Raw genomic sequence first — 13,772 nt, 5'->3', positions numbered from 1 at the left:
TGCTGCAGGCCAGGGGCACTGCTAATACAACTCTCCGATGGGTGGGCAGCAAGGCAGATGTACCTTAGGTGGAGCACCCATGGGGACCCTCGAAGAAGAAAGCTAGGTTAAATAGATTTAGTCTGTTCACACATTCATGATTGTTACCAGTTATTTTTCTGGTGCTTCCTGACTGTGTTCTTTTAATCAGCAAGTGACTCAGTGCTCCTATGTTGTCATCTGTTCCTGCTCTCACAACTATGATGCCAGAATTATTTAATGACAACATTTCAGGGTCCAGAACATCATAACTGGAGAGGAAAAAGAAATAAAAAAATAATTTTTGAAAACCTAGATACTGTATTAAAAAGATTTCCAGCACATGTTCACAATATCCATTCCATCATCACTGAATTCTGTGTATTCTTAATTTACTTTTACACATTTTAAATAATGAATTATAGTCAGAAGTTTTAAATACTTAAAAAAAAAAGAACATAAGAACAGCCATATTGTGTCAGACCAAAGCTCCATCGCGCCCAGTATCCTAAACGCCGACAGTGGCCAATACCAGATGCCCCAGAGGAAGGGAACACAATAGGTAATCATCTCATGATCCCTCTCCTGTCATCCATTTCCAGACAAACAGAGACTAGATACACCAGTCCTACCCATCCTGGCTAACAGCCACTGATGGACCTAACCTCCATGAATCTATCTAGCTCTTTTTTTAAACCCTGTTAAAGTCCTAGTCTTCACAACATCCTCAGGCAAAGAGTTCCACAGACTGACTGAGCGCTGAGTGAAGAAAAACTTCCTTTTGTTTGTTTTAAACCTGCTGCCTATTAATTTCATTTGTGGCCCCTAGTTCTTATATTGTGGGAATAAGTAAATAACTTTTCCTTATTCACTTTTTCCACCTCCTGTCATGATTTTATAGACCTCTGTCATATCGCCTCCTCCCCTCCCCCCCCCACCCATAGTCTCCTCTTTTCTGAGCTGAAAAGTCCAAGTCTTTTTAATCTCTCTTCATAGGGGACCCGTTCCAAACCCCTATTCATTTTTGTTGCCCTTTTCTGAACCTTTTCCAATGCCTATGTATCTTTTTTGAGATGCGGTGACCCATCTGTACTCAGTATTCAAGATGTGGTCATATCATGGTTAATATACAGACAATAAGATATTCTTTGTCTCATTCTATATCCCTTTTTCAACAAGTCCTAACATTCTGTTTGCTTTTTTGATTGCTGCTGCACACTCAGTGGATGTTTTCAGAGAACTCTCTACAATGATTCCAAGATCTCTCTCTTAAGTAGTTGTAGCTAAATTTGTCCCCATCATATTGTGTGTATAGTTGGGATTATTTTTTCCAATGTGCATTATTTTACATTCTTCAACATTACATTTCATTTTCTATTTTGTCGCCCAATCACTTAGTTTGGTGAGATCTTTTTGAAGCTCTTCCCTGTCTGCTTTGGTCTTAACTACATTGAGCAATTTGGTATGATCTGCTAATTTTGCCACCTTACTGTTACCCCTTTCTCTAGATCATTTATAAATAAGTTGAATAGGATTGGTCCCAGGACAGACCCTGGGAGGACCCCATTAGTTACCTCTCTCCACTCTGAAAATTACAATTGATTCCTACCCTTTGTTTCCTGTCTTAAAAAACAACAAACTCCTTTAAAACAAGGCACTCTAGTTCACCAATCTTATTACTTAGACTTCTAGTGTTTGTGTATAAGCACAAAAAGAATTCTTTACAGTTCAATTCCAAAACTTTCAATAGACACAGCACCTAGCAAAACAAAAATAATATAATAACCCCAAAGAGATCGCTGTTATACAATGTAAGATTTGCTTTATACTTGTGCATAGAGGTTATAAAATTTCTCATGCAACCTCAATAGCTGAGCTAGTCAGGTGACCAAACTGACCAATGGGATTTTAATTAAAAATGTAAGCACTAGTATTAATAATATATTCAATGTTTTAAGTATTATAGGATATCATACCTGTTCAAGTGCTGTAAAGCACAAATATTATTATATTCCTCTTCCAGCCTCTTTTTAAATAAATTGAAGTGAGCAATTGCCAGATAAATGTTCATCTGAGACCTCCATGGCATCTCCTCAAGACATAACTGATGGAATCTTTGTCGTTTTAAATAATTACTAACAAGTGGATTCAGCAGTACAACCAGGGTGTGAAAAGCTACTTTTTGTAGATCATCTCTTTGCTTCCTAAACAAAAACATGTTAAAGATTTTGTACATTAGCAGAAGAGATATGCCTTCCAAAGCTATGATGGAGGAAAAATGATAATGAGTACACAACAGAGTAATCCCATTATATAACAACAGACTTCTACTAGTTCAGAAGCACACTTTACATTTCTATGAAAAGGACATCTAAAGCAGTGATTTCACTGAACCAAGACAGTGTATTTTTTTTCAAATGTATTTAAGCTTAGATATATTCTACAACATTCAGGTCAAATCCTGCTACTCTTTCATTTGTTACTTATCTCCAAGGGAGTTTTCTCTGAATAATGAATGCAAAATTTGGTTCTGTGTTGTACTTTGTCATTTAAATAGGACATGGCAGCAAGTATTGTTAGAGAAACTAAAAGGTACTCTGCAGCCTTTAGATAGATAGAGAGAGAGAGAGATTAGAGGTTTGTACATCTGTCTGTGAGGCTGTCTGTTTGCCTGCAAATCTGTTTGTACAAGAACTCCTCCTAAATGGTAAGAGTTAGGACCACCAAATTTGGTATGAAGCTTTCTCTTATCCTAAGCTAAAGCAAGGTCAGTCTTTGGTTGTGCCAGGAAAAAGGGATGTGCCTGGAATTTTACTGTTTTCCATAACATGGAAAGGAAGGAGGTGGGAGGCCTGTGCACATCCCATTTTCTGGCCCCACTCCAGCCTGGGGCCAGAACCAAGCAATGCTAGTTATGTCTTCTAGTAACTGACAAAAGTGGTACCAAAGTTAACATTTCTCTTAATGATTCATGGATACATTTTAAGGCCAGAAAGGGCCACTATGTCATCTAGTCTGAGCTCATATATATGAGTGGCCATTGCATTTCACAGTTACCTCTGTATGGAGCCCAATAACAAGTCTGACTAAAACATTCCTTCCAGAATGGCAGTCATTTCTGATTTGAAGATATCAAGAGATGGAGAATCTACCATTTCCCTTGGTAGATTATTCTAGCAGTTAACCACCTTCACTTTTTAAAAAATGTGTTTTATTTCTAATTTGAATTTGTCTGACTTCAATTTCCAGCCTTTGATTAATAAGTCCTTTAATACTTCCATGAAGGTACTTATGCATTAAAATTAAATCACCTTTCAATCTTCTGCTCAATATTATGAATATATTGAGCTCTTTAAATGTCATATTCTGAAGTATTTTCTCCAGCTTTTGAATATTTTTGTGGCTCTTCTTTGCACCATCCCAAATTTTTCAAAGTTCTTTTTAAATTGTAGATACCAGTATTATACATCATGTTCTAAATTGATGGAGTGGATGAAAGAGATTAAAACCTTAGGATTTGTAACATACACTCATTCTCTTGAAAGAAATATTTTTCTTTCTGGAATGACAATTACTCCAATTCAGATGTGACCTATGACCAGAAACAGTTAAGCAGCTTGCAAGCTAATCAACATAGATCCAACCTTTAGAGCAGGGGTGGGGAACCTTTTTTTTTTTGGGGGGGTCAGAGGCTACTGAGTCACTCAGGGTATGTCAAGACTACATCCCTCTGTCACCAGAGGGATGTAAATTAGACATACTGAAATTGCTAATCAAGCGGGGATTTAAATATCCTGCACTTCATTAGAATAAAAATGGCCACCACTTTGCAGCATTTTGCCGGCAAAAAGTGGCAGTCTAGATGGGGATCAATCGACAAGGAAAGCCTTTTCCGACTGATCCCTTATGCCTTGTGCAACGAGGTTTACAGGATCAGTCAGAAAAGGCTTTCCTTGTCAACCGATCCCCGTCTAGACTGCCGCTTTTTGCCAGCAAAGTGCCACGTCAGCAAAAAGCGGTGGCCATTTTTATTCTAATGAAGCGCGGGATATTTAAATCTCCACTTCATTAGCAATTTCGGTATGTCTAATTTACATCCCTCTGGTGACAGAGGGATGTAGTCTAGACATACCCTCAGGGACCACAAAAAATGTATTGACCTGGAGCCCAAGTCATAAGCAAAAACCCTCCAATGAACCAAACAAACAAAAAACAAAACCCTCTTACTCTGACCTGGCCTTCACTCACACAATTTGGGGCACGGAGGTTCAGGGCTTCGTCTTGCAGTTGGGTGAGCCAGTGCTCACACTCCAACCCTGCAGAGGACACTGAAGCTTGAACTTCCCCCAGCAGTGGGACAAGATGGTGCTCATAGTCCAGCTCAATGGGGGAAGAGCACTGAAGCTCAAAGACTTGCTGCTGGGCTGGAGTGTGAGCACTAGCTCACCCTACTATGATAGAAAGCCCTGAGCCTCACCCTAGGCTGAATAAAGATAAGCTGGGGCCGAATCCAGCCTGCAGGCTGTTGGTACCCACCTCTACTTAGACATGTTAGAAAACTATGTAAATGGTAGTTAGGACTATTCCATGTTAAATAGACTAGAACTTTGAAATGCAAACCTGTATTCTTAGAAAATTACAGGCACTACCAATTGAATGTGTTTACTTACATCTTGCTAGAGGTTAGCCATTTAAACAGAAAATTTCTGTCTATTACTATAAATATTGATTCAGAGATGAATAGGGAATATTAGCATTTAGATTAATCTTGGGTTAAATAATGTTACTGTCTACATGTCTCTTTAAAGTTTGTAATAAATTGTTTAATGGATAAACTATCTTATGTTAATTCATGTAGCAATGACCCCATGACCTTTAGGAAACAGAAAAATACTTCAAAAGCCTATTGCTCATCCAAGTCTGTATGATTGAGAGTGTGTCACAAAACTGCATACAAACTCTTGAGACCTGATCTTTTCCTTTCAGACCTAATGGTTTAAGCAGGGGAAACTTTTTTTTTCCATAAGACTGAGATCTCCAGTCCCACCTGAATCATCTTATATATGAATTTTGGACTATAACCTATGGACTAATTCTGAAATAACTCTTTGAAACTACAAAGCCATGAAACTGATCTGAAAAATATACTCATCTTTACGTATATTGATCTTTTAACCATTTTGTTAAGCATGCATTTGTGTAAGATTTGAAATATTCATTAACTTGGGGATGATGTGTCTGATCCTTTGGGGTTGGCAGAACTTTCATATTTGAGTTGGGTGCCTGCGTGGTAGCCCAAAGCTGAGCTGCTACAATGGAACTATGTTTTGGCTTCGGGGTAATGAGTAAGTATCACAGAAGTTGTTTTGAGACTACCTTAATGGAACTAAGTATTGGAATGGCCACTTGCTTTGGGGATTGTCAGCCACATTCTTTACAGTTTGCCTTAATTGAATAACCACATTGTGGCTCTTCTGAGATCCTGGTCACATCAAAATATCCTGAACAGCCCCTTCAGAGCAAATTTTTGAAACCCTTTGTTTAAAGCATCTCCAAGACTCAAAGTTATATCAGGTCTAGTCATTTTGTAAGATAATTTCGGATTACTTGTACTTATCAATTGCTGGAAGTACAAGTGGCCTATTCACAACATTAATAGTTCAAGCTTTCACCTAATGAGGGAAAGTTATTGGTCTCTTAGGGTATGGCTATACTACAAATATAAGTTATATTTATTAAAGTCAACTTATTAGCATCCGTATTTACAAATGCAATCTATAGGTCCTCACTAGACACATGGAGTGCGTCCACACAGCTCCATAAACTCAGAATAAGATACGCAATTTGTGCTCACCACCCAGCCCCAGTATGCCTGCAGACTGCAACTTTCCCTTCTCACAGTGACCTGCAAAGGAGAAGGGGGACCTATTCTCTGCGATAAGCCCTCAAGCCCTTCGCAAACAGGACAGCAAATCTGGGGTCATGATTTGTTGGGAATGAGCAAACAGAGATGGATTGCCTTATTGCTATCACTTACAGAGCACAGATTCCTCCCCCCACATAGATATCAGATTCAGGATCTTCTGCATGCTCCATGTTGGATTTCATGTGTGATCCTTGTCATTCATGGTCAAGTGCGCTACTGAAGTGTGCTGCTGGGCTTATCACAAATTCCTTTCCTGTATATCTATGAGTGCATCAGAGTTGAAAGTGCTGGCACTGTGGGGACCATGGTTCTCTCTAAGCTTCATGGCAGCACTGCCCCACAGCTGCTTAATCAGCTCTGCCCATTCAGGTAGCTCCGTGAACGGAGTCCTAAGCCCCTGACCACGTGCAGCTGATTAAGCAGCTGTGGGGCCACGCTGCTGTGCAAGTGAGAGGGAACCTTGGCAGGTACCACTCAGAGTCCAAGAACATTGACTTTAACAGCACTACATCTGCACTATCCTGAAGTCAACCATACAAGGTCAAATCTAGCGCTACTCCTCTCGGCAGGAGGGAGTAAAGAAGTCAGGGGAAGGGGCTTAGTAGTGTAGACTCATTGATTATAAAATCGACCTAACACAGCTGAAACTGATCTAACACTATAGTGTCAACCAGGCCTAAAATATCATTTTCTTCCCAAAGGAGGAGCAAGTGCAGCTTCATTGGCTTGTGTTAAGAAATAATTTTCTGGTGTCCAAAGAATATGAGAGACAAAAGGGTGATGTTAAGAACTACTTTGGAACGTTCTGGAGTGATAAAAATACTGGAAATTGTATCTTTAGACTCTTAGGGTATGTCTACACTACAGCACTAATTTGAACTAACTTAGTTTGAATTAGTTCATTCGAACTAAGCTAATTCGAATTAGCACATCTAGACTTAAAAACTAGTTCGAATTAGCGTTTTGCTAATTCGAACTAGCATGTCCACACTGAGTGGACCCTGAACCGGGGTTAAGGATGGCCGTAAGCAGTGCCAGCAGGGCATCAGATTAGGACTTAGAGTGTGGAGCTGCTGCCTCAGGCTAGCCGAGGGCTGTGCTTAAAGGGACCCGACCCCCACCCTGGACAGACAGTTCTCGGGGTTCCCCGCTTGCAAAGCAGTCCTGGCTTGGAGTGACCTGAGTGCCCACACTTGGCACATCACAGCACTCGGCCATCAGCCCAGCGGCACTTGCCGCAGGCTGCCATCTGGAGGGGGGGCTCAATCAAGGGGCTTCAGGAGAGTTTCCACCCTGAGGAGCCCGCAGAGCCAGCCCAGTCCTCTCCATCGGGGGCTCGTACCCCATTCCTCCCTCACCTCCTTCCACTTACCCCTCCCTAGCCCCGCTTCCTGATGTACAAAATAAAGAAAACGTGTGGTCAAAAATAGAAACTCTCTTTATTCAACAAAACTCGGGGAGACTGGGAAAAGGAGGTGGAAGAGGGGAAGAGAGAGGGTGGGAGAGGGGAGGGCAACTAAAATGATCAGGGGTTTGGAACAAGTCCCATATGAAGAGAGACTAAAGAGACTTGGACTTCTCAGCTTAGAAAAGAGGAGACTGAGGGGGGATATGATAGAGGTCTATAAAAGCATGAGCGGTGTGGAGAGGGTGCATAAAGAAAAGTTCTTCGTTAATTCCCAGAATAGAAGGACTAAAGGACACCAAATGAAATGAATGGGTAGCAGGCTTCAAACTAATAACAGAAAGTTCTTCTTCAAAGCAAATAGTCAACCGGTGGAACTCCTTGCTGCAGGAGGCTGTGAAGGCTAGAACTAGAACAGAGTTTAAAGAGAAGTGAGATCAATTCATAGAGGTTGGGTCCATGGAGTGGTATTAGCCAGGGGGTAGGAATGGTGTCCTTGGCCTCTGTTTATGGAAGGCTGGAGATGGATGGCACGAGACAAATGGCTTGGTCATTGTAGGAATAAGAAATCCTCCAGAAAAGAGCTTATTTTCTGGAGGATCGCGTCCAGACTGGCGCTTTTCTCCGGCTTATCTACAAGCCGGAAAAAAGCGGCAGCCATGAAAATGCAAATCCTGCAAGGGATATTTAAATCCCCCAAGGATTTGCCTATTCTCAAGTGCTACATTAGCATCCCTATTACGGAATAGGGGCCAATGTAGACGTAGCCGTAATGTCTAAGCTCCCTAGCACAGTCAGTCAACACAATTTCAAATGTTTCTGCATTTTAATAGGGCTTTTCAATTGTGATAAGCCAACTTGATTGATTTAACACAACTGATAAACACAGCCCTCTAGCCCTTCAAGACGGGGTCTCAGAGAGCTTTTACTACATGTTGATAGAATTCTGAATTAGATTAGCCAGGAGATAGATTTTGTGACCATGGTTTGAAGCACATGTTATACCACACCAGACTGTTGCAGTCTGTGAAACTGCTGTTATATCAATCCCTCCTGTTGTTCATTCCCTTTACATAAATTTGGAAATGAGACACAGACATCAGTACAAAGTAAATTTCCATTTAATCGTCTCCTTTTATATGGTGAGTATAAATACTGAATTCTAATCCTGTTAATTTACCTTTGTGCTTCCGGAGATTTCCCCAGATTTGGACGTCTCAGGAAATATTGTCTAAGACTCTCTCTTCCTCTAAAAGGGGACATTACTTCTTTCCTTGGTTTCTTCAAAGTTGATGCCTCTAAGGGCTTAGAAAGATATTTTCTGTATCATAAATTAATTAAATATTTCACATCTAGAACTTTAGACACATTAATTACATTTACATCACTATTTACATCCAAAATGTGTTGTAGTTCACATCTATTTAAACATAAATGGAAAATTAATGTTAGTACTATTTGTCAAAATATGCCATATATTATAAATTGTAGTGAATGAAAACATAACTACACTGACAACTATTAATATCTGGATTCAATGAAGCTACACTAGAAGAAGAAATTTTTAAAGAAATAATCACATAAATCACTGAAAAAGTGCCAGGAAATACTAATTATGCAACAGAAGAAGGAGCTGTAAAAGTTCTATGAATGCTATCAAATGAAATGTTACCCTTTTACAAATTTCAAGAAGATAATGATATTACATACTTTCCTTTTAATTTCTTATACATATTAGTACTCGGACATTTCTTTAAAATCTCCCTACAGAAATATTTCACAAATTGCTTGAAGAAATGCAGGATAAAGACTTCAATTTTGTTGTAATCTATTTTTAAAGAAAGTAATTCCCTGACCGTCTTACATATCTCATGAACTGATTATTACCTCTTGATTGTTGTGCAGGGGCACGTCTCGTTTAGCGGTGCCAGTAACCTATTTCAATTATCTCCCCTCAGAACCTAGTGGAACTCAAACATTTCTGGAGGGCCACAAGGGAGAATACTGCTCCACAATAAACTATTGTATTGATAGTTTGATAGAACTATATAGCTATCTTTTGTTCTCAACTATCAATACAGAGGATTCCTTAACAGTACTCTTCAGTTCTATCCTTATATGTCATGACGGATTACATATGACCTGCGACAACTAAAGCTAAGACAATGGAAGCTAATGTGATGTTATTGATTTATAAATCCCTAAATATCTTCAGATCTCTCTATTTGAGACATCACCTCTCCTTGAATGCAACACAGTTGTAATCAGTGGAAGTACTCATGGTAACTTCCCCTTTCTTTCAAAGGAAGCTGCTGGCAATGTATTGTCTGACTATGCCAAAGGAAGGAGAGGAGACATTTGACATGAGTTTAATCAGGCTGCAATTTTATAATTTGATGTCTGGTATAGTTTGGACCTCCCTGGTCCAGCACAATCAGGACCTGACCGGTCCCAAATGACAAAATTTGCCGGACTAGGGGAGGTGCCCCCTGCCACAGGCCCCGAGCCAGCCGGCCCCCTGCTTCCGGCCCCTTCCACCCTATTTCCTGTTCTCTTACCGCCGACCCTAGCCCTGGGCAGCCGGAGCTCTCCAGCTCTAGCCCTGCCCATGTTGCCAGGTGAGGCCAAATTTCCCTAGCCCTGTGCTACCCTGGGCAGCCAGGCTTCTCCAGCACCCAACCCTGCACTGCAGCTAGCTGTCGGGGTTCTCTAGCTTCATGCTGCTGTGGGCTGCCAGGCTTATGGCTGCCAGCCCCATGCTGCCCCAGGCATATGTAGCTCTCCAGCCCCCGGCTCCACACTACTGTGGGCTGCCGGGATTCTCCAGTCCCTGGTCACAGCACTGCTGTGGGGCTCTTCTAGTCCCGCTGTCTCCAGCCCCAACCACGCTGCTGGCCCTCCTGCCATTAGGCTCCAGGGCTCTCAGACCAGAGAGTACTGGTTTTCAGAGGTGTAACCTGTATTAGGGTACGTCTACACTACAGCGCTAGTTGGAACTAACTTAGTTCGAATTAGTTAATTCGAACTAAGCTAGTTCGAACTAACGCGTCTAGAACTAAAAACTAGTTCGAACTAGCGTTTTGCTAGTTCGAACTAGCAAGTCCACATTGAGTGGACTCTGAACAGGGCTTAAGGATGGCCGGAAGCAGTGCCGGCAGGGCATAAAAGGAGGACTTAGAGCATGGAGATGCTGTCTCAGGCTAGCCGAGGGCTGCGCTTAAAGGGTCCCGACCCCCACCCCGGACACACAGTTCTAAGGGGTGCCCCGCTTGCAAAGAAGTTCTGGCTTGGAGTGCCCTGAGTGCCCACACTGGGCACATCACAGCACTCGGCCATCAGCCCAGCTGCACTTGCCGCAGGCTGCCATCTGGGGAGAGGGAGTAATTGGGGGGCTGCAGGAGAACTTCCACCCCCAGAAGCCCGCAGAGCCAGCCCAGTCCTCCCCATCGGGGGCTCGTACCCCATTCCTCCCTCACCTCCTTCCACTTACCCTTCCTTAGCCCCCCTTCTTATTGATGTACAAAATAAAGATAACGTTTCTTCCAACATTGACTCTGTCTTTATTAAAAAAAACTGGGGGAGACTGGGAAAAGGAGGTGGGAGAGGGGAAGAGAAAGGCTGGGAGAGGGGAGGGCAACTAACATGATCAGGGGTTGGGAACAGGTCCCAGATGAAGAGAGGCTACAGAGACTGGGACTGTTCAGCTTAGAAAAGAGGAGACGGAGGGGGACAGGATAGAGGTCTCTAAAAGCAGGGGTTGGGTGGAGAGGGTGCATTCAGAAAAGTTCTTCCTGAGTTCCCATAAAGAAGGACTAGAGGACACCAAAGAAAAGGAATGGGTAGCAGGCTTGAAACTAGTAAGAGAAAGTTGTTCTTCTTCACAAAGCAAATAGTTAACCTGTGGAACTCCTTGCTGCAGGAGGCTGTGAAGGCTACAACTAGAACAGAGTTTAAAGGGAAGTGAGATCAAGTCATGGAGGTTGGGTCCATGGAGTCCTATTAGCCAGAGGGTAGGAGTGGTGTCCCTGCCCAAAGTTTGTGGAAGTCTGGAGAGGGATGGCACGAGACAAATGGCTTGGTCATTGTCTTCGGTCCATCCCCTCCAGGGTCCCTAGGGTTGGCCGCTGTTGGCAGACAGGCTACTGGGCTAGATGGACCTTTGGTCTGACCCAGGACGGCCATTGTAAGCTCAGGGCTCAGGGTCGGGGGTCTCAGTGGACCCCCTTGATTTTCATGCACACCTGCTCCTGGGTGGCCAGGCTGGCAGCTCTCCTGCCCTAGACGGCCACTTTCCTGTGCCTAGTGCGGAGATCGTGGACAAGGTCCACGATGTCCGCACTAGCCCAGGAAGGTGCCCGCCTCTTGCGGTCCAGGGCAAACTCCCGGGAGCCGCCATCCTGGTCCCGGCAAGAGGGGGTGGGCTGGGGGGCATCGGGTGGGTGGCTCTGTGCCGTGCCAGGTGCAGGGTCTGCTAGCTGGGTGCTGGCAGGCTTGCACCTGGCACGGGCACCGTAGCCAGCCCGTGCCCCTTTAAGGTGTCCGGGGCCGGGAGGGGGGCATAGAGTTTCCCTGGTGTTGGCCAGAGTGGCCACCAGGGAAACCTGGGGAGGGCTAGCCTCCCACTAGTTCGAACTAAAGGGCTACACAGCCCTTAGTTCGAACTAGCTAGTTCGAACTAGGCGTTAGTCCTCGTAAAATGAGGTTTACCTAGTTCGAACTAAGCGCTCCGCTAGTTCGATTCAAATTCGAACTAGCGGAGCGCTAGTGTAGCACCTATTAAAGTTAGTTCGAACTAACGTCCGTTAGTTCGAACTAACTTTGTAGTGTAGACATACCCTTAGCTAGCAGATAACAGTGTTCAGTGCAGGTAACCCCCATCTTTATTCCTTAATTGCCCTGGGGCTCCTCCTCTTTTCCCATCCATGTCCTCCCAAGAAATCCATTGCCAGGACCTTACCATCCACCTACTCCTCATAGGAGGGTTAAAGTGAGTTATAACAATGGGGAGCTGTTACAGCAATTCCCAACAACCCTCTGTTCATTCCTTTAATGAACACCTCTTTTTAAGTCCTTCCCAGGCCATTTATACAATCCTATATTTACCTTTCCTGTAGAGTACCTGCACTGAACAACTGCCCTACAATTAAATAAAAGGAAGTTACTCATTTTGTGCAGTAACGACAGTTCGAGATGTGTGTCCCCGTAGGTGCTCCACTGCTGGTGTCAGGTTGTCCCAGCGCCACAGATTGGCATTTTTCTAGCAGTATCTGGTCAGGCTGTGCATGCGCAGTGGTCAGCATGTGCTGTTCATGCCTTTGCAATTTGCGCATGCATCCCAACTCCCCTTTGTTTGTGTATGCCTAATTGGCCCGGGTCTAGTCCAAAGAAGAGAGGAGGAAGGATGAGTTATGGAGCACCCACGAGGACACACATCTTGAAGAACTGACATTACTAAACAAGGTAACTTCCTTTTCTTCTTCGAGTGATGTCCCCATGCGTGCTCCAGTGTTGGTGACTACATAGCAGTATCCGGATAGATAGTAGGTGGGCTTCAGATTTAACGTTTATAAGCTGTGGAGAGTACTGCATTAGCAAATGATGAGCCCGTATCTGTTGATGTTAAGATTGCATAATGTCTCATGAAAGTGTGGTTGGATGACCATGTGACTGTGCAACAAATGTCCTTAAGTGATACTTCTTAAGGAAGGCTGCTGATATAGAAATAGCTCATGTGGAATGCACCCTGGGAGGTGCAAGGAGTACTCTGTTTTGTAGAGAGTAGCAGTGGATGATGCATGACATCGCTGAGATGAAAATGGCATTCCCTGACAGCTTTTAACAATTGAAACCAACAATGTCTGTGATTTAACATGAGGCTTTGGATAAAACCTGGGGACAAAAGGTTCAGTTATGTGGAAACTGGAGCAGACTTTAGGCAAGAAGGATAGGTCAGGACAAAGTATGACCTTATCTCTATGAAATATAATGTAGGGAAGTGCTGCTGTGAGGGCAGCAAGTTCACTAACTCTTCTCACTGATAAAACAAAAGGAAAAACTATGTAGCACTTTAAAGACCAACAAAATGGTTTAATAGGTAATGAATACAGTCTTTGTAGTTAACAGAGGACATGTTGCCCAAGGTTCAAAAGATGGTCTGGTTAGTGTATTAAGTACCAGCTCTAGGTCCCACATCAGAGATAGTGGCCTACATGGAAGATTAAGGTTGTGAAGGCCTTTAAGGAACCTTCTTGTAATGGGGTGTGCGAAGACCGAGAACCCAGCAGTTGGAGGGTGGAATGCTGTCAGCATGGCTAAATGTACTCTGAGGAAGAGAACTGGCAGTCTTTGTTGTTTCAGGTGCAGGATGTAATCAAAGATTATATGAAGAAATGCAGCAGATAGGTCAATATGATTGCTCTGACA

At 43.1% G+C, this 13,772-nt stretch overlaps 1 protein-coding gene across 6 annotated transcripts in view; it reads right to left on the bottom strand.

Moving 5' to 3' along the window:
* CFAP54 (cilia and flagella associated protein 54) overlaps positions 1 to 13,772 on the bottom strand; it is a 243,621-nt gene that overhangs the window by 115,270 nt on the left and 114,579 nt on the right. For all 6 annotated transcript variants that reach the window (XR_012905249.2, XM_075933789.2, XM_075933754.2 and 3 more), the window contains 3 exons: positions 8,530 to 8,654; positions 1,995 to 2,222; positions 148 to 290 (listed from right to left, as the gene is read on the bottom strand). Coding sequence is in view for 5 of the 6 variants with exons in the window: in XM_075933789.2 (XP_075789904.2) it covers positions 148 to 290; positions 1,995 to 2,222; positions 8,530 to 8,654 (496 nt within the window). In the remaining variant the exon portion in view is untranslated. The remainder of the gene's footprint in view (positions 1 to 147; positions 291 to 1,994; positions 2,223 to 8,529; positions 8,655 to 13,772) is intronic.

Source organism: Pelodiscus sinensis, chromosome 1, assembly GCF_052426305.1.
Source record: "Pelodiscus sinensis isolate ZL-2025 chromosome 1, ASM5242630v1, whole genome shotgun sequence".
NCBI classification, from domain to species: Eukaryota; Metazoa; Chordata; order Testudines; family Trionychidae; genus Pelodiscus; species Pelodiscus sinensis.
Note: the sequence above shows the minus strand (reverse complement) of the source record. Positions and strands in the feature narration are given on the sequence as shown.